The 21,078-nt window shown below is 33.3% G+C and overlaps 5 protein-coding genes across 15 annotated transcripts; 3 read left to right on the plus strand and 2 right to left on the minus strand.

Annotated features, from left to right (window-relative positions):
• Nucleotides 1–2,502: 2,502 nt before the first annotated feature.
• On the plus strand, nucleotides 2,503–5,869 carry LOC123274334 (the record flags this gene model as incomplete). Its single annotated transcript, XM_044741921.1, is given in 3 exon segments — nucleotides 2,503–2,560; nucleotides 2,639–4,128; nucleotides 4,547–5,869. Coding segments are annotated over 3 exon segments (1,941 nt in total), but the record flags the coding sequence as incomplete, so codon positions are not given.
• Nucleotides 5,870–6,226: 357 nt separating this feature from the next.
• On the minus strand, nucleotides 6,227–9,263 carry LOC123274336 (glucosidase 2 subunit beta). Its single transcript, XM_044741924.1, has 2 exons — nucleotides 8,175–9,263; nucleotides 6,227–7,750 (listed from the first exon to the last, which is right to left on the minus strand). The coding sequence occupies exons 1-2, from the start codon at nucleotides 9,073–9,075 to the stop codon at nucleotides 7,056–7,058; spliced, it is 1,596 nt and encodes a 531-aa protein (XP_044597859.1). The 5' UTR covers nucleotides 9,076–9,263; the 3' UTR covers nucleotides 6,227–7,055.
• Nucleotides 9,264–9,288: 25 nt separating this feature from the next.
• On the plus strand, nucleotides 9,289–12,340 carry LOC123274335 (protein tumorous imaginal discs, mitochondrial-like). Of its 2 annotated transcripts, XM_044741923.1 has the most exons (7): nucleotides 9,289–9,424; nucleotides 9,523–9,754; nucleotides 10,004–10,500; nucleotides 10,582–10,845; nucleotides 11,074–11,518; nucleotides 11,660–11,777; nucleotides 11,938–12,196. In XM_044741923.1, exons 2-6 carry the CDS (start codon nucleotides 9,526–9,528, stop codon nucleotides 11,755–11,757), a joined length of 1,533 nt encoding a protein of 510 aa, XP_044597858.1. In that variant the 5' UTR covers nucleotides 9,289–9,424; nucleotides 9,523–9,525; the 3' UTR covers nucleotides 11,758–11,777; nucleotides 11,938–12,196. The 2 variants fall into 2 exon arrangements, with proteins under 2 accessions (XP_044597858.1, XP_044597857.1); XM_044741922.1 differs by lacking the exon at nucleotides 11,660–11,777 and having other exon boundaries at nucleotides 11,938–12,340.
• Nucleotides 12,341–12,621: 281 nt separating this feature from the next.
• Nucleotides 12,622–16,253, minus strand: LOC123274337. Of its 5 annotated transcripts, XM_044741928.1 has the most exons (7): nucleotides 16,163–16,248; nucleotides 16,026–16,030; nucleotides 15,459–15,923; nucleotides 14,596–14,859; nucleotides 14,177–14,506; nucleotides 13,322–13,552; nucleotides 12,622–13,237 (listed from the first exon to the last, which is right to left on the minus strand). In XM_044741928.1, exons 3-7 carry the CDS (start codon nucleotides 15,877–15,879, stop codon nucleotides 12,981–12,983), a joined length of 1,503 nt encoding a protein of 500 aa, XP_044597863.1. In that variant the 5' UTR covers nucleotides 15,880–15,923; nucleotides 16,026–16,030; nucleotides 16,163–16,248; the 3' UTR covers nucleotides 12,622–12,980. The 5 variants fall into 5 exon arrangements, with proteins under 5 accessions (XP_044597863.1, XP_044597862.1, XP_044597864.1 ...); XM_044741927.1 differs by lacking the exon at nucleotides 16,026–16,030 and having other exon boundaries at nucleotides 16,163–16,253; XM_044741929.1 differs by lacking the exon at nucleotides 16,163–16,248 and having other exon boundaries at nucleotides 15,474–15,923; nucleotides 16,026–16,117.
• Nucleotides 16,254–16,426: 173 nt separating this feature from the next.
• LOC123274338 (beta-1,4-glucuronyltransferase 1-like) lies at nucleotides 16,427–20,325 on the plus strand. 6 transcript variants are annotated; one of them, XM_044741936.1, is made up of 6 exons: nucleotides 16,427–16,562; nucleotides 16,851–16,955; nucleotides 17,154–17,209; nucleotides 17,285–18,024; nucleotides 18,091–18,693; nucleotides 18,759–20,325. In XM_044741936.1, the coding sequence occupies exons 4-6, from the start codon at nucleotides 17,482–17,484 to the stop codon at nucleotides 18,969–18,971; spliced, it is 1,359 nt and encodes a 452-aa protein (XP_044597871.1). In that variant the 5' UTR covers nucleotides 16,427–16,562; nucleotides 16,851–16,955; nucleotides 17,154–17,209; nucleotides 17,285–17,481; the 3' UTR covers nucleotides 18,972–20,325. The 6 variants fall into 6 exon arrangements, with proteins under 6 accessions (XP_044597871.1, XP_044597867.1, XP_044597868.1 ...); XM_044741933.1 differs by lacking the exon at nucleotides 16,427–16,562 and adding an exon at nucleotides 16,707–16,797 and having other exon boundaries at nucleotides 17,054–17,209; XM_044741934.1 differs by lacking the exon at nucleotides 16,427–16,562 and adding an exon at nucleotides 16,707–16,797.
• Nucleotides 20,326–21,078: the final 753 nt, after the last annotated feature.

Raw genomic sequence — 21,078 nt, forward strand, 5'->3', positions numbered from 1 at the left:
GAGACACGTAAATCTTGTATTGCTTCACGGCCCACGAACGCGCGTGTCCTATCGCCGTTATTTATCGAAAAAAAAATAGAAATTCGCGTTAAGTAGTCGAGTTAGTACGAAATCACAAGTTGTTTTGTTTTTCTAACCGAGTATTTGATTTATTTTGTTAAAATTAAACCTGTTACGACATCATATGAATAATACAATATTACTATCACATATCATAATTCATAATGTATGATAATATTTATTTTATTATAATCTGTTGTAATAAATATCCAGGAAAAAAGACACTCCTTGCAGAAAATATCAATAGAGCACTTAAAAGGTAAAGGAGAAGGTAAAAAATAATAATAAAAGTTTGTGGGCGCTGTGTGGGCAGTTCTTTGGCCCAGAATTGATGCACCTTGATGAAAAATTAATAATTACAGATGTCCTGAATACTTTTCTGAGTCATAATCATATTTTATTGTTTAAAAAAAATTATTTATGTACAAAATAGCTGTACTTTTGGCCTGATTATTTTTTTTTGTTAATTAATGCACGTGTATTTTTATAAGTTAATTCTAAAAAATTATATTATGTAAATATGATTAAAGAGATAATGAAATTTTTCTATTAAAATGTCATGAGTTATGAGAATTTTAAGTACACTCTTTTTTACCGTAATTTTTATATAAAAAATCATTATTAATTTTATGTAAATTATTGAATTTTATTTTCAAGTTTTTCTTTTTACAATTAACAAGTACTGTTTAAAACAAATGAAAAAGTAGATTTTTATCGAAAATTAAAAATAATAATTTTTTTTAATATTAATTTTAATTTTGACTATTTTTAAAAAATTATCAAAGATTTTTATTTAAATTTTTTTTATCAAAGATTTTTCATTATTATTAATTAAATATTTTTTTATAATAATAAGAATAATAATAATAATAAATAAAAAGTACAGTTATAAAACAGATAAAAAAAAAACTAAGTTATGATTTATATAAAATAATAATAAAAAAAAAAAAAATATCATTGAGTGAATTTATATACATATTTATTAGTATATGTTGTCTGATACATGTATATAAATATACAAAGTAATGTTGAGTTATAATAGAGTGTTTCCGCGATTTCTATTTGCTACTGAGTGTGTGAAATCGGCCAAGAGTGACTGCCTCTAGTAGTAGGATAGATAGAATATAAAATACCCACAACGGTGTAAACACTAAATTGGAATAGTCAACCGCAACAAACACACACAAGCTCCTGCCTTATATTTATCTTGATGCCGGCGAGGTTGAAGGTCGCGTGGGAAACGATTTGAATGATACTGGGTTAACAACAAATAAGAAGCTTCTGATGATACAAGGCACCATTTAAACTAATTAATAAAATGTTTAATGGCAATGAAATCTAATTGATCCGTTTACAGTGGGACTTGAACAGGAATAGAGTGAAAATTAATTGTCCAATTTTCATTAAAATTTAATCAAGAAAAAATGGTGGTGTCACGAGAGACAAGTATTTCGACGAATATACGGGCGATAATCGAGCAATTGAATCTAAATCCCGTTGAAAGGCGACGTCTTATTGATCGGACTCGCGAGACCGTCAGAATAAGACCCGTAAGTTCTCCAGCCAACATAACAATCGGCGTTTACGGGTGCAATGACAAAACTCCAGTGGCTACCAGGACCAAAAGTACCGTTGATATTTTTCCTGAGGTCAAAATTGAAAGCAGAATTATTGCTGGTGAAAATAATAACTCGAAAATTCATCCAGCAGAAATTTCTGTTACCAATAATAATAATAATAATAATAATAATAATAATCGTTACATCAAAGAAACGATTACAACTCCATCGTCGGCTAAAATAATAATCGGTATCTGGGGTAGTAATGACGGCAAAAAAGAACCTCGAGTAATCGAGAGAACGAGTTCTTGTAGCGGAAAAATAGACATTAAAGTGGTTGATGATGAAGAAAAGAGAGTGCTCTTTAGATCGAGGCGCGCTGAAATGAGACAAAGGATACCGGAAGATCAAAAAGAACCATGCGATGAGGTAATCATACACATTATCCTTAATCTTGTATGTATGAAGATCATTTTGAATTATTTTTGTCTCTTTTTAGTTGATTGTTTAATATTATTGATTTTTTATTTATCATTTGATAAAGTAGGACAGGCGAGTCTTGCGTTATCAAAAACTAACGAAACCTGGTAAGAAATGAATAAAAAAGAAACTCGCACGAGCAGTAGAGCTCAACAGACAACTTTTGATATTATATTACAGCTGTAAGTTGTAAGTTGTGTCTGATGTAACTTAGAATGGATAGGAGAAACTAACGAAAGATGTTCATCTTTCCGCGTTTTTACGGGGTTACCATCAGGAAATTAAACTCCCTGACTCGCGATTCCCTTTCCTCAAATTATTCAAGCCGGCAGGTGAATCCAATTGTTATAAATCCTATATTAAATTACAGTGATTAATTTATTTCTTTATGTTTGTTCAACAGATACCACGAACGCAACCGGACAATGACAAAATTGCTACACTGCCAAAGGAGGACTTGCGTAAGTTTTTTATTTTATAAATAATTGCACAATTTTCCTCCAAGCACAAAGCAGTATTGAAACTTGAAATTTTTCCAGCGGAATTCGAGAGCGACTCGTTGAATCACACCGCGGCTCATCATCGGATTTCAGTGCGCCCTAAAAATCGGCGACCACCCCGAAGGTCAGTCACGGCGACCAACAGCAGCATGTCTTGCTCGACAATCACCACCATATCAGAAAACTCGGACGTGCTGGACAGTCTTGAGATGTCAACAGTTACAAGCAGCAACGCCAGCACCCCGATTGACACCAAGGTGATCACAGTGATGCGAAAATCCTCCAGCAGGATGTCATCAAGGACATCCGATTTGTTTGAAGAGTTTGATGTTAAAAAGAAGCCCTCGAGTATGGCCTCACTGTCGCCCGACAGTCTTGATGTCAGTATCACCAGGATCAACGAGCAAACTGATGCAATAGGTCAGCAGGATACTTCTGGTGACATTAAATTTATATCCAGGAAGTCATCTGGAAGTCGTCAGGTTACTACTACTAAGCTTTCAAACGTTTACGACGAATTGGAAGTCACACCGAAAAAGCGAACGTCGATTACTCGGCTATCAAAGTCCCCAGACAGCCTTGATAATTTATTTTCAAAGTCCTCCGAGGGATTTGACAAGCTTATTGAGGACGAGGAGGTGCTACCGACCTTCGGAAGATTGCAAAGTTTAATATCCAAGTCTACAGATGGGTTCGATAAGCTAGCGGAGCACGTCGATATTAAGCCTATGCCTCGGAGACTTACTAATATGATTTCAAAGTCTACCGACGGATTTGATACTTCAGACCGCGAGGAGCCCCGACCGGTCAGGAGACCCAATAATCTGGGCTACAAGTTCTCAGATACTGTTTCCAAGTCCTCGGACAGCTTGGAGGCGATTCAGGCTCTGGTGAGCGACGACTCGATCGAGCGCAGGCGCAGCAGTTTCGAAATTCGTCCGAGAAGAACTCACAAAACTATGTCCATGTCCTCGGACAACTTTGGGAGTCTGGATAATCACCAGCCGGAGTTGCAGAAAATCAGCAGCACCTCTGATGTTTATCTTGCTAGGGTCAATAAAAGTCACGGGAAAATGGGGAGTGTGTCCAAGTCTACTGATAACTTTGAAGCTATTGATAGTCAGGAGACCAGTCGGTCAAACATAGACTTTAAACACAATTACAAAAGCTACAAACGGACCATCTCGTCAGAGAGCTCGGATAATCTTGAGCTAGAGGATAAAGTTGAGACTCGGAAAGTTCGCAAGCCACCAAAGAAAATACCCAACTCGGTTTTGGGGTTGTATCCAGGCGATGATTATGACAAAGAGGATTATGACCGCAGGCCTTGTTTGCTGAGAAAACCTCCGACTCCTAGGCTGCAAAAATCCTCGGAAAGTTCTGAGCTTGGCAGTACTGACACTCTTGATTCGGAAAAACGAAACAAGTCTGATAGCACTGAGACTCTTGATAGTCTTGATAAAGATTTGGAGCAAGATACCAGAGATGATGATGTACCTAATAATATTAATGATAAATATGATAAGAACGTATGTATATTTTATTATTACCTATATTATTAACAAATGACCTTTTATTTTGTAAAATATTGACATTTTTAAAGATATAATATAATAAGCTCATCCCGATATTACACTCATCGAGACCTTTCATTTGAGTACCCACATCAATTTTTCATATATTTTATATATTATATATATGTATAAATGAAAAATATATCAAAAATGCATGTGGATATTCAAATGAAAGCTCTTGATGTGTGTAACATCGGGATGAGCTTATATCTTTAAAAACGTCAATATTTAAGAAAGTACAGTACAATTTAACAAAAGCCATTATTTAATAAAGAAAAATTTTCTTTATTTATTATTAACAAGTCAAATAGTGACTGCAAGATTGCTAGTTACTATTGTTTTAATAATTATTTAATTGTAAAAATTTATTCAGGGCTCCTGGACAATGAAGCCAGTGGAAAATAAACACTACACCGAAAATGCTGATGGTATGGAGGAAGATTCAAAGTCATTGAACTACTCCGACAAACCTTACTGGCGTAAAAGTTCAGAATCAAAAGAAAATATTGACATCCATCAGCTGCTGACAATAGTAAACGGTAATAACCAACGGAACTCTGTACCATTTACAAAAAAACTTACGACATCACCGCCATCGTCACCTGTCGTTAAGCAGGAGGACAATAAGTTGCTATTCAACAATTTGCTTACCTCTAAAAATGATGAAGAATTGCAGAATATGCTTAACGGAAACATATCTGAAGTGTCAACAGACACTAAGAGTTTCAAAGAGAAACTTATTATGTTTGAGAAACTTGGCAAGTGAATAGAGTAAGATCAAATTAAAGCCATTGTGTGATACCACTTACTACTTTTTTTTTTTTTTTTTTTATTTTCGTTTCTCTTTTTAGTTTATTTACAACGCGTTCATTAACGAAAATACTTTACTACAAATATATACGGGAAAAAAAGAAAATAAACTTTCTTCCACTGTTTAAATAAATAATATATATACTTATTGTATCAGTAACTATGGAGATTATTAACGAACTAAATGTAATGCAAATTAACAAAATACTTGCCTCTAATGTTTAAATAATCACTTACAGTATAAAATTAATACTCGCGCAAAATATGTAATAAATATCACTGTAATTTTAATTGCCGAGTTAACTTAAATATTTTTTATTAACGTTATTTTGTATACTTTGTAATTTAAGAGTTCAATTTATTATCTTTAATTAATTTAACGTCAAATATATAAAACCTGTTAGGGTTCAATCAATAATATATGTAGTGTTTAGTGATATATTTGAAAATTGTTTTTTTAAATTTAAAATGTGTAAAGAATATCGGCTGTCTGTGTATAAATCACCCAGTGATACGCACTGTGTAGCTTAAATAACGTATTAATTAATATTGTAAATAATTATACCACGTATCATTATTATTAAAAATTAAAATCGGTACTACCGTGGTTACCTTACGAGGCCTAGATGAGGCCTAATATAAAAAAATGTTTCACAATAAATAAAAAAAAATATTCGACATTTATTTGAGATTAATAAATGAGGATTTAAAATTTTTTTTAATTATTAAAACTCATTTATTAAATCTCTAAAATGGACTGATCCCGAAAAATAATTAAATTAGTTATTAATTATCAACATTAGTTACCTAACATTAATTACCTATATAAACAGTAATAATGTAATACGTAAAACAAAAAAAATGCAGTTTGGCATGAGCTTAAAAATGATATCACTAAAATAGTCTTATAATTATTATAATAATGTTAATAAAAATAATAATATAATTATTAACTATTAAAAAAGATTTAAATCTATTGAATATTGAATTAAAAATGTTTATTATAAATATTAATGGAAATTGTAAATAAAATTGCCATCACTATCATTATCTGTTTGACAAATATCTTTATTTAATTATTTTTTTTTGTTTTTATTTTCATTTATTTAAATTGAATCTGCAAACGTGCCATCACCACGCTGATGCATTAAAAAGTTACAAAATACTTAACTTAATTAATTAATTAATTAATCAACAGATTCACATTTAATTATTCGAAATTTACATACACACATTTTTTAAGTTGAAAAAACAGTAACGAGATGTTTTTTTTTTTTTTTATTTTTTTTTATTTTTTTCCACAAAAAAACTGGATCACCGCTTGCACAATTTTTTACAGCGAAAATAAGTGCATTATCACAGGACCCGTACTTATTACTTACTTTACTCATTTATTACTATTAATTACTTCATTATCTTCTTTTGCTTTACTTTGATACATCTATAAATAATCCGGTGTAAAAAAGAGGAATGTAACAGTGATCCAATTATTTTTTAAAAGACAGTAACAACTATTTACTAAATATGTTTTCAAAGTGAAAAAATTGTGCCATGGCTTCAGTACCCATTTGTATTTTTTTTTTTTTTTTGTTTAATCAATATGTATAATTATTGTATCCTAAAATTTAATAATCTGGCATCAACTTCTGAAGACGACCACTGAACCAATATTTTACAAAAAAATTCATAACGAATTATCTTCCATTGAAATAACTTTTATTTTTTTAATAATCTTATCAATCATTTACTTTATTTAACTCTCTTTAATTATTGCGAAGTAAATGCATTTATCGTTGACTAGGCACTTGCTAAAAAATTCTCTAATAATTACTGGCATTACAAAGTATTTATTGGTTTCAAAATTATGGTCGCGTCAATTAAAAAATTATTAATAATGAAAAAGGCAAAAAATTAAATTATTTAATTGAATAATTTTGATGATATCCACCTTGACAATGATAATTATTATTGTGAACATGTAAAACCATGGTGAAGTGTCCACATCAACATTTTAAAACTCTATAAAACATGTTATTGATTTCTTATCAGTTAGTGGTTGTCAATAAATATTTCTACAACTCATCGTGTACACTTGAGTTATCAACATCTGGATTACAAAGCGCCGGTGTGGTAAATACCATAGCATACTCACAGCGACTTGGTTCTGACACCGAAATTAATTTATTTTCAGTACCACAGCGCAGCTCGAGCATCGTGGACCTCGCTGGTCCATTCCAGCAGGTGAGACCTCTGTCAAATTTGGCCTTTGAATATTTGTTGTGTTGAGGACCGGCCCAGTCGTTCCAGTGACCTAAACTGACTTCGCTACCGCCTGATTTGGCGCTCTGAGTAGCTCGTCCGAAGAGACACATCGAATAGACGTACTCCAAGTCAGTGTACTGATAGCACTCACCGTCCAGCGAAGCCAAAACAACATCAGGGCCATAGTCGCGCTCTACTTTAGCTTCCAGCGACCTCATTTCGTTCTGAAGATCCAGGGCAGCTTTTTCGGCCTGCTGGTACTGCTCCCGGGCAGCATTCGCTTCGTCAATCAGCGCCTGAGTCTCTTCGTCATACTGAACCGGAGGTTGCTGGGTTATTTGCTCTACCTCGCCTTGTTTCTCGATTTCTTCATCGTGGTCAATGTCTTCAGGCGCCTCGGGATCGTGTTCGTCCTCATCGTCTTCTTCCTCAGAGTCATGCTCATCTTGGACATGCTCCTCGTGCATTTCATATTCGACCTGGTCACCTGGACCTCTGAACAATCCTAAAAAATAATACAAAATTAATAAATACAATAAACCCAGATGTTAAATCTATATTGTTAAGAGAATAAGAAAAATTTTCTGTCCAAGATAGTCATATGATAAAATCGGTTTTTTTTTAGTAAAATTTCTAGATACATAATTAAGAAATGACGTTGTATTTTGTGAACTATTGACATTTTTAATGATATAAGCTCATCCCGATGTTACACTCATTGAGACCTTTCAATTTGAGTAGCCACATCAATTTTTCATATATTTTATATATTTATATATATTATATATTATATATGTATGAAAAATATATGAAAAATGTATGTGGGTACTCAAATGAAAGCTCTTGATGAGCGTAACATCGGGATGAGCTTATATCTTTAAAAAAGTACAGTACAATTTAACAAAAGATGCTAGTTAAAAATTACAAACCTTGTTCCTTCATCAGCACTGGTTTGATATTGTCCCAAGATTTCTCGACAAACTCATCAATATTAACCTCATCCTGCCCCAAGAAGAACATGGCCTCTTCCTCAGTGACAACTCCATTAAGATCCCGATCAAAAATAGCCCTGGACTGCAATTCGTCCAACGTAACACTGCGACTTTCATCAGAATCAAGCATCTTGAAGTATTCTTGAGCTTCTCTGAGTTTAACATCCTCTTGTTGGTCTTGGGACTGCTGGTCTGCTGGAGTAGGCTCGGGCTCAGCAGGTTTGTACTTCTCCAAAGCAGCAGACTCTCTCTCGACAGCCTGGTTCTTGATGACCTCTTTTTCCTTTTTGATAAGATCAGCCTCCAAGAAGTTATTCTTCAATTTGGCCAGCCGGTCCCCAATTTCGCTCTTCAACTTACGTCCTTCTTCAATCAGCTGGAGCCTGATCTTGCTGCCCTCTCTCACCAGCTCAGCAGCTTTCTCAGCTTCGGCTCTGGCTTCACGGCCGAGCTCCATGCAGTTGTCAACGCAGGAAGCTGGGGACGCGTACTCATCACTGGCATCGCAGCAGTCACATATTCCGTCATTCACTCGGCTGGCCGTGATGTATTGAGGTGTATGGCCGGCGTTATCACAGAAAAAGTAACCATTGGAGCAAGCAGCGGTGCCGGGTTCATCGCTCCCATCTCCGCAGTCACAGTAGTCGTCGTTAACCTTGTCAAATGTTATTATACGGCTGCCATCTAAACAACTAAAGTCTTTTTTCGGATTATAAAGTGGACTTTTTGATTGTGGGATACCTCGTATACGTGTTACTTTGGTGGTGCCGGTTACGTGGCTCAATTCAAATGATAAAACTAATGCTGATATTGCACAGAATAACAAGTAATTTATCATCTTAACTTACTTATACTCTTAATTTAATTACGTAATTAATTACTAGAAAAATTAACAAATAATTGTACAAAACTTTTTTTTTTCTTTGTTGTTTATATTTATATTAATTTAATACGTATTTATTAATGTATTTATAAATTTTCGAGTTGAGCTTAATCAAAGCAGCACAGACCACAGACGTTTGTTGAGTTTACTACAGGTACATTTAATCCACTCTCCTCTCCAAGTAGCAACACACACATAAACCAAATTCATTCGCTACATAGAATCCCTCGTGTCCCACTGAAACAATCACCACGTCACTAAATGAGAGAGCGTTAGTTGTTAAAGACTATTTTATCTGCTACAAGTATAAGTTTACTTTTACAAAATAAAAAAAAATTCTTACTTACCTACAAAGATAAAACAGCTGATTTAGTTTTTTTTTTTTTTTTTTTTTTAGACAAGGGGATGAAGAAATTTCGAGCATGTTCCAATTTGCGTTCATGGATTAATGGCATCATGGCGACCGGCAAAGGAATAGCTGCGATATTCCGACCGCGAAATATTAGATTTATTGGTAATAATAATTTTAATAAACTCCAAAGTGATTATCTAGTGACAAATAATGACTGTCACCGATTATTTTCCTCAACGACTCTTGGTGTCGACACGTGGGCCAAAAGCTATTGTAATAAACGTAAGTATTAATTTTTAATATCTCAGATTACATCATTTTAAAATGGTTATTTTGATTGACATTTAGAGTTTTGTAAATGCCTGTCAATATCAAGTTGATTTTAATTAAGACGTAATTATTTGTGAGGTTATTAACCTGTCACATCACTGATCTATCAATGTATGAGAAGCTGACGTGATTCAAGCATGGCTTATAACCTCAAATTGATTAATTATTGTTAATATTAAAATTAAAACATTTATTTGACAGGTCTAGATAAATTTTCAACACTGAAACGCAACTTTCATGTGACAAATAATTTACTGGCTGCTAAAGCTAATTATTATGAAGTACTTGGATTGTCGAGAAACTGCTCCGCAAAGGAAATCAAGAAAGCGTACTTTCAAATGGCTAAAAAGTATCACCCGGATCAGAATAAAAGCCCGGATGCTGCTGATAAATTTAGGCTAGTCTCGGAGGCTTATGAAGTTCTGAGTAATGAAACTAAGAGGAAAGAATATGACACCTGGGGTGCGACGTCTGAGCAGATGGGTATGGGTAATGCAGGGTTCAATCCTGGCAGTGCTGGTGGAGGAGGAGGAGGACAGGGGCAAGGATATGCCAACCATAATTGGAATTTCCAGTCTACGATAAACCCCGAAGAATTGTTTAGGAAAATATTTGGAGAGGCTGGATTTAAAACGGGAAATTTTTCGGATTTTGACGATTATGCAGACACTAAATACGGATTTGGTACTGCACAAGAGGTAATTTTTTTTTTTTTTATTTTTTTTTATTGTAGAATAACTTATAAAATACAAGACAAGATTATAATGATTAATTTTTAGGTTATAATGAACTTGACATTCGCACAAGCAGCCCGAGGTGTCAACAAAGAAATAACTCTAAACGTCGTTGATATTTGTGACAAATGTGAAGGATCTAGGTGTGAACTTGGAACAAAAGCTATTAAATGTCAGCAATGCAATGGTACGGGAATGGAAACTATCAGCACTGGGCCATTTGTAATGAGATCAACGTGTAGATCTTGTCATGGGTCTAGAGTTTACATCAAAAGTCCTTGCAGGGAATGTCAAGGCAAAGGTCAAAATGTAAGTCATATTTTTTAACTTAAAATTAACAGACATGTCAATTTTTAGAATTTTTTTTATATAAAAAAATTAAAAAGAAAAATTCTACATTTAGAAAGTTTGAAAAATTATAAATGCAATTTTTTATAAATATTTTTTTGACTCTAATTTAATTAATAAAAATTTTTAAATGTTTACAATTTTTATTATAATTGGAGCAACTGCTAAAATTTTTATTTAAAATTCTAGGTCCAGCGAAAAAAAGTAATTGTACCTGTACCAGCTGGTGTTGAAGACGGACAAACAATTCGTATGGCTGTTGGAACAAAAGAAGTTTTCATTACATTCCGCGTAGAAAAATCGCGTTACTTCAGACGCGACGGAGCTGATGTGCATACTGACGCGGAGATATCACTCGCGCAAGCAGCCTTGGGTGGAACTATAAAAATCCAAGGTGTCTATGAGGATCATACTGTCCAAATTCGGCCAGGAACCTCGTCCCACTCTAAAATTCGACTCTCTGGAAAAGGAATGAGGAAAGTAAACGGAGTAGGTTACGGAGATCACTATGTCAATATTAAAATTACGGTACCAACGTCGCTTACGGAACATCAAAAAGCTCTGTTGATGGCTTACGCGGAGTTGGAATCTAACACACCTGGTTCAGTCTTCAATGTTACTTCTAAAAAAGACGGTAATTTATTTATTATTATTTTATTTTTATTATTCATGTACTACTTGACATCGCTTGAGTTACCCTAATCAAAAATAGATATTATAAAAATAAAACAACATGTTTAAAATTGCATTACAATATCGGAATTGATTTTTTTAGGCTCCGCTGGGGGAACTCAAGCGAAACAAGAAGTACAGGGTGAAAATAATCAACCTGATGGTATTCTTGATAAAATAAAACGAGCGATTTTTGGGTAAACTAGTAAAGCTCGGTCTAGGTAAGTTTTTTCCCCAACTGAAATATTAATTTAATTTATACTTACAGTATTTTTATATTATTTTATCACATCTAAAAATCTAATCAAAAATATTTTATAATGTAATTAAAACTCAGATTTATTTAAAAATAATAAAATAAAAAATGTTTTATGTTATCAGGAACGAAACAGTGCTACGATGGGCCTCTCAATTTAATAGAATTGATAAGAAAAGCTTTAAATGACTCACAATCATCTGACGCTAAACGGACGTCTGATAAAACAACCAATGAATCTACCAGTAATAAAAAATCAAAAATTGACGACAGCAGCAGCAGCAGCAGCGATCACCAGATGAAGATGAATCAGAAGATGCCTTAAGTCGTTGAATAATTAATTTAAAACTGTTTCGCTGAAAAATCATTTGATAGAGTAATTGTGTACATTAATAACGTCGTCATCCGTAATCATTTTCTTTTTTAATAAAAAAAAAAAAAAATTTTGTGTATGATAAGCAAAGTAGTAAAATGACAAAGGTTACATGTTTAAGATGTGTAAAATAAAGTCTCGTATGTTACTTGTTACATTATCCGTTTTACTTGTTATTTTAATTAATATAGAGAACATTTATCTTGATTAACGTGACATACCGATAGTGCAGAGAAAAGTAAGGTAGACTTGTATACAATAACAAAAAGTTGGAATAACTCTTATGTCCCTGACGCAGCCTTTCATAGCTGATCGATATTGTTATAAAATAATAATACTTTTCTACTAGTGTTTGTAACATCAAGCGCTTAGATGGCATACGTCTTGTGTATATACAATATATGTGCTTTTATGATTGGCGGATATTAAAACGCTGTTTTTAAAATAAAACAAACAGTATTTATATAAGTACTATACAATTGCATAATATACACGCACAGATCTAAATTGATCCACTGCCAAACAATACAATATTTGGTAGAAAAAATGACTTTGTATTTAATTAAATTAAATATAATTTAATTAGATAAATAAAGTCAGTGTTCATCACTGTTAAGTCTTTATATACGAGGTCACATCTCGTCCCTTGTGCTGGAGACCTGTCATGGGATTGGTGGCGAACCACCACAGGTAACAGTAACACCGTCCGCGTGACCACTCCCTATCGAGGAATCTTAGTCACGCTATTGCTTTTTTCCAAGGTTAAATCTTTATCATTGATCGCAGCTTGACACACTAAGCCTCAACCAGCAGGCCGTACTTGCGTCCGATATTTGTGAGGCTTTCAGAGGCAGAGACACGAAGAGCTGCCACTGTTACAGCGGCTATAGTGACAGCTCCTTCGAGATATAGTCCGTAGGCTATTCTAACGAACCCCGAAGTTGACGCTAGACCACCAGCCGCTGTGAAGTCCAAAGGGAAGAGAAGAGACGCTGCCAGTGGTCTTGACCTTCCGGCACCGAACCCGATTATTCCTAGCAGGTAGTATCCGGCTGACATTCAATGTTTGCTTTTAGTATTTGTTTAAGAGTTGTATTATAATAAAAAAAAAATTCAATAAGTAGAACTCGACTCACCAATCAGAATAAAGGGAAAAATTTTGACCCATTGTGGGACAGGTAATCTTTCAATAGCTTCTACGTCGTGATCAGCGCCGTACCTTTTGCGCACGGCGTATTGCTGAAGACGTACGGCAAGAAGAAGACCTAGATTGAAAATTAGGAGAAAATGCGCTGGAATTCCGATCGCTGCAAATACTACAGCTACTGTTCGGCCGGGAGTTGTCCGAGGAACTGGCGCTCCAAACCCTGGAATTTAAATTTAAACTTAAAAAAATGATAATTACACTTAAAGATAGATAAAAAGTAAGAAAAATAGTGATTTTTGTTAAATTGAACTGTACTTTCTTAAATATTGATATTTTTAAAGAGATAAGCTCATTCTGATGTTACTTTCATCAAGAGCTTTCATTTGAGTACCCACATGCATTTTTGATACATTTTTCATATATACATATATATAATATATATTTTAAAGATATAAGCTCATCCCGATGTTACACTCATCGAGAGCTTTCATTTGAGTACCCACATGCATTTTTGATATATTTTTCATATATACATATATATAAATATATAAAATATATGAAAAATTGATGTGGGTACGTACTCAAATGAAAGGTCTTGATGAGTGTAATGTCAGAATGAACTTATATCTTAAAAAATGACAATAATTCAAAAGATAAAATGTAATTTCTTAATTATGTATCTAAAGAGAGTATTTTTGAATGCTGCCTAAATACTTATCATAATAAATTGACTATCTTGGACACAAAATTTTTCTTATTTTCTTAATAATATAGATTATTGAAATATTAATACAGGTGCTGGAAAATAAAAGTGTAAATATTTAAAGAACAACCTGTTACTCGCCTAATGTAGTGAGAAGCGATATAGCGAAGAGTATACAACCAGAAAATGTCCAGAGTTCTCCGCTCTCACCCCCTTCGCCATACCCGGAGTTAACCGCAGCGAGTAAAAGTTTTTCATGCTTCGCGACATACTGTCGAACTTTGTTACTCCAGAGGGGCTCCATTTCTTCTTCACTGGCTTTTAATTGACGCAACTCGGTGGCCAAGCCGACAGCCAAATCCCGCTGCATGTCCTTAAGTTCGGCTACTTGCTTGGTTTCACGCGGTCCTTCTGTCGCGTAAAACGCCGCGGCTCCCGCGATCGCCCAGAAAGTTAAAAGCCACGCAAGACCTAAATAACACCAACCTATTAGTTTACTTTATACTATTTATATAAATAATCAATAAAGTTATAAAGTTATATGATTAGTTTATACTTACCGAATTGACACATGGATAGTCTTCCTAAGAACCGTAAATGCTTCCAAATTTTCGAGCAAGTCCGGGAATTTTCGCCTTCCTCCTCCTCTATTATGTCTTTTAATTTTGGAAAGACTCGCAACCAGTAAGGACCTTCTCGCTCGTGTGTCTGGATTCCAATAGTCTTGATAAATGGCATCCCGACAGTTTCATTTGTCTGCTGGTCTTTCAATTCAATTGTCAAATCTTCAGATATAGTTCGCGAGTCCAAGGACACGGGAGTGCCTAAAATAACAATAATAACTTAATAAACTCGAAACACTGTTTGTTTAATAAAATTAAATACATTAAGATAAAAAAAAAAAAAATTTTATCAATAATTAATTCAGTCAGTTGCTTGACAATTTTATAATAAATAAATTTGCTCCAAAAAATAAAATTTTTTTAATTTTTAAAATGTCAATTTTTTTTAAAAATAATTTATTTGTTAAAAAAATGATCAAATATCTGCTAAAAATTTTCATAATTCACAGTATTATTTATAAATAACTTGGATATTTTTTTACAGTTAAAAAATATTCACATCACTTTTAAGAATCATTTAAATTTTCACATTTTTAAAAATAAAATTTATCACACTAAAAAAAATTATCGACGACATATTTATGCATAATTTATCAATAAAAATAATAAAGATTTAACAAAAGCTTGAATATTATTGAAGAAAACAAGAAAGACTTATCAGCAGACAACTGTCAAACAAAGTTTGTACAACTGTGTACTGAAATTAGTAATTAAAATTAGTTAGTGTCTAGCAGTGTTTAGTTTAGTATACTTATCTCTAATACAAGTGCTAAATAAATGTGTGAGTTAACGTGACGTACAGTTATTAAGTATACCTGATGCACAAACAACGTCAGCATCATCTTCGTCGTCTTCACGCCTCTCAGTCATACTAACTTTCAGCTCAGTGACACGTGGACGATTAACTCGCGACGATTCTTTCGTGACAACTCGTGGATGTACCGAGTTTCCGATACGCGCAAGCCGGTGCGCACGTCTACGTGAGGGTAAGTTCCTTCTGATCCCAGTGATAGGCCCGGATGATAACTGTGACACGGAAATCCCCCGAGTGAAGGATTTTTCTCCTGATAAATCATTGGCACGCCAACTACCCGCGAGGTGTTTGCTGTTCTTGTACGCGGACTCTCTGATCAACCCCACTGAGGTTGCAGCTGAAGCTGAAGCTGATGAAGATGATATCGGCACTAATGATGGAGGCGCCGGAAATTCCGGTACGTTCATAGACACGTTTGCTCACACTGATATGACTAACAACCAAGATTTATCTGAAAAATAATAATAAATAATTTTACCAAGAAATTATCTGTAATAACAGTCATTATATCTATTACAGTCCAACTTTAAATGTACGGTCTTAAAATACTCACTCGAGCTTCATCGTGTTAAAAATATTTTCCAGTTACCGAGAAATATTTAGGTATGATTTATTTTATTTATTTTATAAATATGAATATTTTTATTTATTTATTATTTTTATTTGACTGACAAAATTTTAATGACTCACTGGTTTTTAATGTTAACAACATTCAACGTCACGAATCTCAAGACCAGATGTATCAACAATGTAGAAGCGATCGGCAGTTATGAAGAAAAAAATTTGTATTGTGAATTGTGACGCGTTGGGGTTAGGAGCATGCGCTCGTAATCGCTCTGGTATATCGCGGGAAATTGTATTGCACATAGTAAGTACACTAGTTTTATAAATACTTATTTTAGATATAATATTCATGTACACTATTTTTTTTTTTATTTTTTATTTATTTAATAGGCACTTGGCTCGACAATTGCTGTATTTAATTGTTCTGTCAATTAGCACAGCTCAATCCAATGACGTTTATTTATCACCAATTGTCGAGAGACTTTCAACAGTCAGATGTTCACTACGCAAAAATTAAAAAGAATGAGTAAGTAATAATAATAATACAATATAAGATTCAGCAATTGAAGCGCGATGAATAAAATTAAAGGTTGCAATGATACATTACGAATTTATTATTAAACTGGAGGTCACGACTGTCCCAGTCCCGACAATCACAAGTGATGAGTCGATTTAGACTTGCACCAACTTACTTATATTAGGTTTTGATCAATGACCTAATGATATTTACCCGCGATTTTTTTCAGCTGGATGACTAATTGGTAAGCTGTTTAATTTACTAATTATTATTATTATTAATCATAATTACTTTCAGATTAAATTATTTTCCAAAATGTGTTATGGTTCTGTCAATCAAAGTAAAACCGCGGATCGTGGGTCATTACACCTTCCCGGCGATGTGATACGAGGGAATCCACCGGTAGGTATAACTTGAGGAAGATCGATTAGGGCATTTATGGGGTCGTAATTATCCGCATGTATGATTCTCGCACGTTACTAATAAATGCTTTAGGATAGATGATTGAAGAGTCAAGAAAAAAAAAAAAAAAAAAAAAAAAAAAGAAGATAAAACTTAATTGCCGACTTTAATTAACTTTTATCGATCCTTTTTATCAAGTCGAACACCGGAAACATAAAAACTGAATTATAGAGTGAGAAGTAATAATATGTCAGGTATGATAATGACTGACGTTGCATTAAAACGTATTTTCCTCTATTTTGTAATCTAATTATGTTATTTATTTATAGACGAAGAAAATAACTCGAGAGCAGGGACTGAAGAAAAATACTTTCGGCCCTGAGACTTGCGCTTGCAATCACATCGATCGGAAAATCCGCATTGTTGCAAGTGGCTCAGTAAGTAAGGCTGAGGAGTACAAGACCATTGATGGATTCGCGTATAAAAAATACTTGCAATAATTATTATTTAATTAATTAAAAAAGGAATGCGTGGATACCCGCGTAGATTAATATTAATCATCGGAATAGTGGTATTTGTATTTTTTTGTACGCGTCTTCTGGTCGGTCGTCTTGTACTTCCGCTGGCAGATGATGAAGCACCATCATCATCTTCAACACATGGCCCACAGAGGCTGGCTGAAAATTTGTCAGCGCTGGTGGCGCGCGCTTATGTACCTGGAATGTACATGAGAGGTGAAAAGCCCAAGAATAATACCGGCTGTGCTTGGAAATACGGACTGCCGAATATTTTTTATTACCCGGTAGATAAACTCCATTTCACTCCGCAAGGCGGGGAAGACGGTCCGTACCGGGTGTTGCCGTTCATAATTCGCAGCAGTGAGTCAGAATTAACTCCCAGGTTGACATTCTGCACCCACGCGACCGCCGATTTAGTCTACAACATCGTGGAAATAGTGAAGCGATGGGAAGGCCCTGTTAGCCTTGCAGTATTTTCACCGAGTCGAGATGCTGCCCTAGCAGTCAGACTCCTCGACAGAGCTTGCCGGTGTCTGCCTGAAATGCGCAAGGTTCGACTTAGATTTTTATACATTTTTTTTATTTATTATTCATTAATTTTATTATCTTTTAATCAGCTTTCCGTCCACCTGATATTTCCAGCAAATCGGATTCCGATTATTGCTAGCGATTATTATCTGCCCGAAGATGGAGACTGTGCGGCTCTGGACCTGCAGTGGGAACGGCTGGAGTCCGTCGCCGAGAGGAGAGACCAAGGAGTCACTTACCCGATAAATGTTGCGAGAAATGTCGCTAAAACTCTTGCAATGACCACCAGAGTCCTGGTAGCGGACATTGAGCTACTGCCGAGCGATAAATTGGCGTCAGGATTTTTTAAAATGATCAACGGACAACCTCCAAACAAGGGACTGGCTTTTGTCGTTCCGGTGTTTGAAATAGAGGAGACTCAGCAGCCTCCTAAAAACAAACGAGAATTAATGGCTGCTATTAATAAAGATTTAGCTGTTTATTTTCATAAATATATGTGCATACATTGTCAACGATTCCCTGGTATCACCAAGTGGATGCTCCGACCAGACCCAGGGCGAGTGAGACCACTTATTGTCACACGCAGGGAATATCCCCATCATCGATGGGAGCCTGTGTTCATTGGGACTCAAGATGATCCTCTTTACAACGAAAATATGACCTGGGAAGGACGTCAGGAAAAAATGTCCCAGGTTTATTATTTGTTGTTGGATAATTGTTATTTTTAATATTAATATTAATGGTGGTTTATTTTCAGATGCTAGAAATGTGCCTGATGAATTATCATCTGATTATTCTCGACGGAGCTTTTCTCGTTCATACACCAGGAATAAAAAGAAAGACTTATCAATTGAATCCATCCAAATCAACTTTTGAACGTACTCAGGAAGTACTGAACGCTCAAATATATCAAAGCATTACGCAAAATTTGCTCAAGCAATATCCGATAAATCGTAAATGCAGACAATAGAACTTCAGGTTTATATAAGTAATATATAATATATTAGATAGATATATAAATATTTAGAGCAAAGATATATTAAATTTTATTATTTTTTAAAAACGCGTTAACACTATAAGAGAAAATATTTTAGCTTCTTACTATTTCTACTCAATATTTAACCCTTTCCCGGTCGACCTTGAATCCCTACTCTCAATTTGAATCGTACGTCTTACTCTTAAAATGAGAGAGCTATAGTCTATTTTTTAGAGAGGGGGCCAGAAAAATGGTAGAAGGGGACGCTTGTCTACACTACCACAACTAAACTTTCACTCATACAGCCTTACGACGGACTTTAATTGGCTCTATCCCCACTTGACTCACAACTAGACTCACCGATACTCTGAGCCGGGAAAGGGTTAAACTCGATTAAATTCTAAATACTCGCGACAACGTTTTCGTAATAATATAATAATGCCTTTATTACTACACACACGATGCAGACTTTTGTCGAAATAGTCTATAAATAAATAAATGTAAATAAATAACAAAGTTAGGTGGTAAAAGTATTATATATAAAAAAAAAAAAAAAAAATAGGTGTTCAATTAAAATTAATTTAAAGACATACAAGTGTTTTGAACATTTTTTGTTTATTTGTTCTCATTGTTTTTTTTTTTAATAAAGTAATCAAATAATAATATTAATAATTATTAATAGTGTTTAATTAAAATAACAATTTATTGATCGCCTGATAATGGCTCATGCCGCATGCAGCAACTTGTTAGGGGTCTACCCTTTTCAAGTACATTTTTTCTCACTTTTTTTGTTCATTCACTTTCTTAAATTGATTTTAAGCAATACCACATTATATATTCACATTTTTATACAGTCAATTAATTGAGATGTCGTGTTTAGAATTTTTTTTTGCAGGTTTTTATACATCGCTAACATAGTTACCAAAAAAAATGTCTATTGTTTGTTTCATTAATTAAAAAAACAATCAAGTCTAATATTTTCAGTAATAAGTAAAAGTTTTTTTTTTTCTCTAAATAAGTATTTATAAACATTAAAAAGCGACGATTTTGTTTATTAGTACTCATTAATAGTTAGCAACAATTGATAATAAATAAAAATAATAAAAAACTTGATCAGTTTTTAGTGGACCAGCGTCAAAAAAAGATAATTATTTAATTAAGCTAATAGAAACGTTCAAACAATAATAATTGTAACTATTATAATAGTAATAATAATTATAATAATTACAAAAAAATAATAATAATGTTAATAAAATAATAATAATAATAAGATTAATTTTAGTAGTCAGCGAAATCGTATACGAAAGAATGTGAAATGCTCAACAGTTAAATACACGACTTAACATTATTTTGACTTTCGTTAAATGGTTATTTTACAGGACTATTTTTTTTTAAACTATATGTATAAAATATAATTTATTTGTATAAGATATAAACATGGCGTTTGTAGGCAAACAGTAATTATACGCTTAAAAATTCTACAAAAATAATTTAATTTAATTTAGTAATAATAAAAATTTCAATTTTTTTTTTCACTTGCCACAATGCTAATTTTTTTTAAACATTAAATCTAATTATACGCAGAGTAAAATTATAACTAGTTGTTTAGATCTATTGATAATTAAAAATAATCCATTTGAATCGTTAAAAGTTATTAATAATTCTAAAAAAAAATATATAATTTACAATTTACTTGTGATTGTAGTGTATCGCAATAAATTTAAATAAATTGATAAATTTTGTTGTGGTGCTTACAATATAATTCATTACTATCTTTTTTGAGAAACAAAATTTATAAAAATCGTTCCTTTGACCATGACATAAATGTGAATATTTTCATTTTCTTAATCTGAATAAAAAAAAATAAATTAAATAAATGCAAATACGTAATTGATATTATGATTAATTATTGACATTATCATGATAAGATTATAAGAAATAATAACTGCAATATTTTAAAATTTAATAAGATTAGCATGCTAAGTAAACTTTCAAAATATTTGTTGGAAAAAATAAAAGTTGTTCATTCTATCGGAATAAAATAAAAAATAAGATTCAATAGGGGAGATTAATAATGATTTAATTTAAAATTGAATTTCCA

Source organism: Cotesia glomerata, unplaced genomic scaffold (genome assembly GCF_020080835.1).
Source record: "Cotesia glomerata isolate CgM1 unplaced genomic scaffold, MPM_Cglom_v2.3 scaffold_30, whole genome shotgun sequence".
In the NCBI taxonomy this organism is placed as follows: Eukaryota; Metazoa; Arthropoda; class Insecta; order Hymenoptera; family Braconidae; genus Cotesia; species Cotesia glomerata.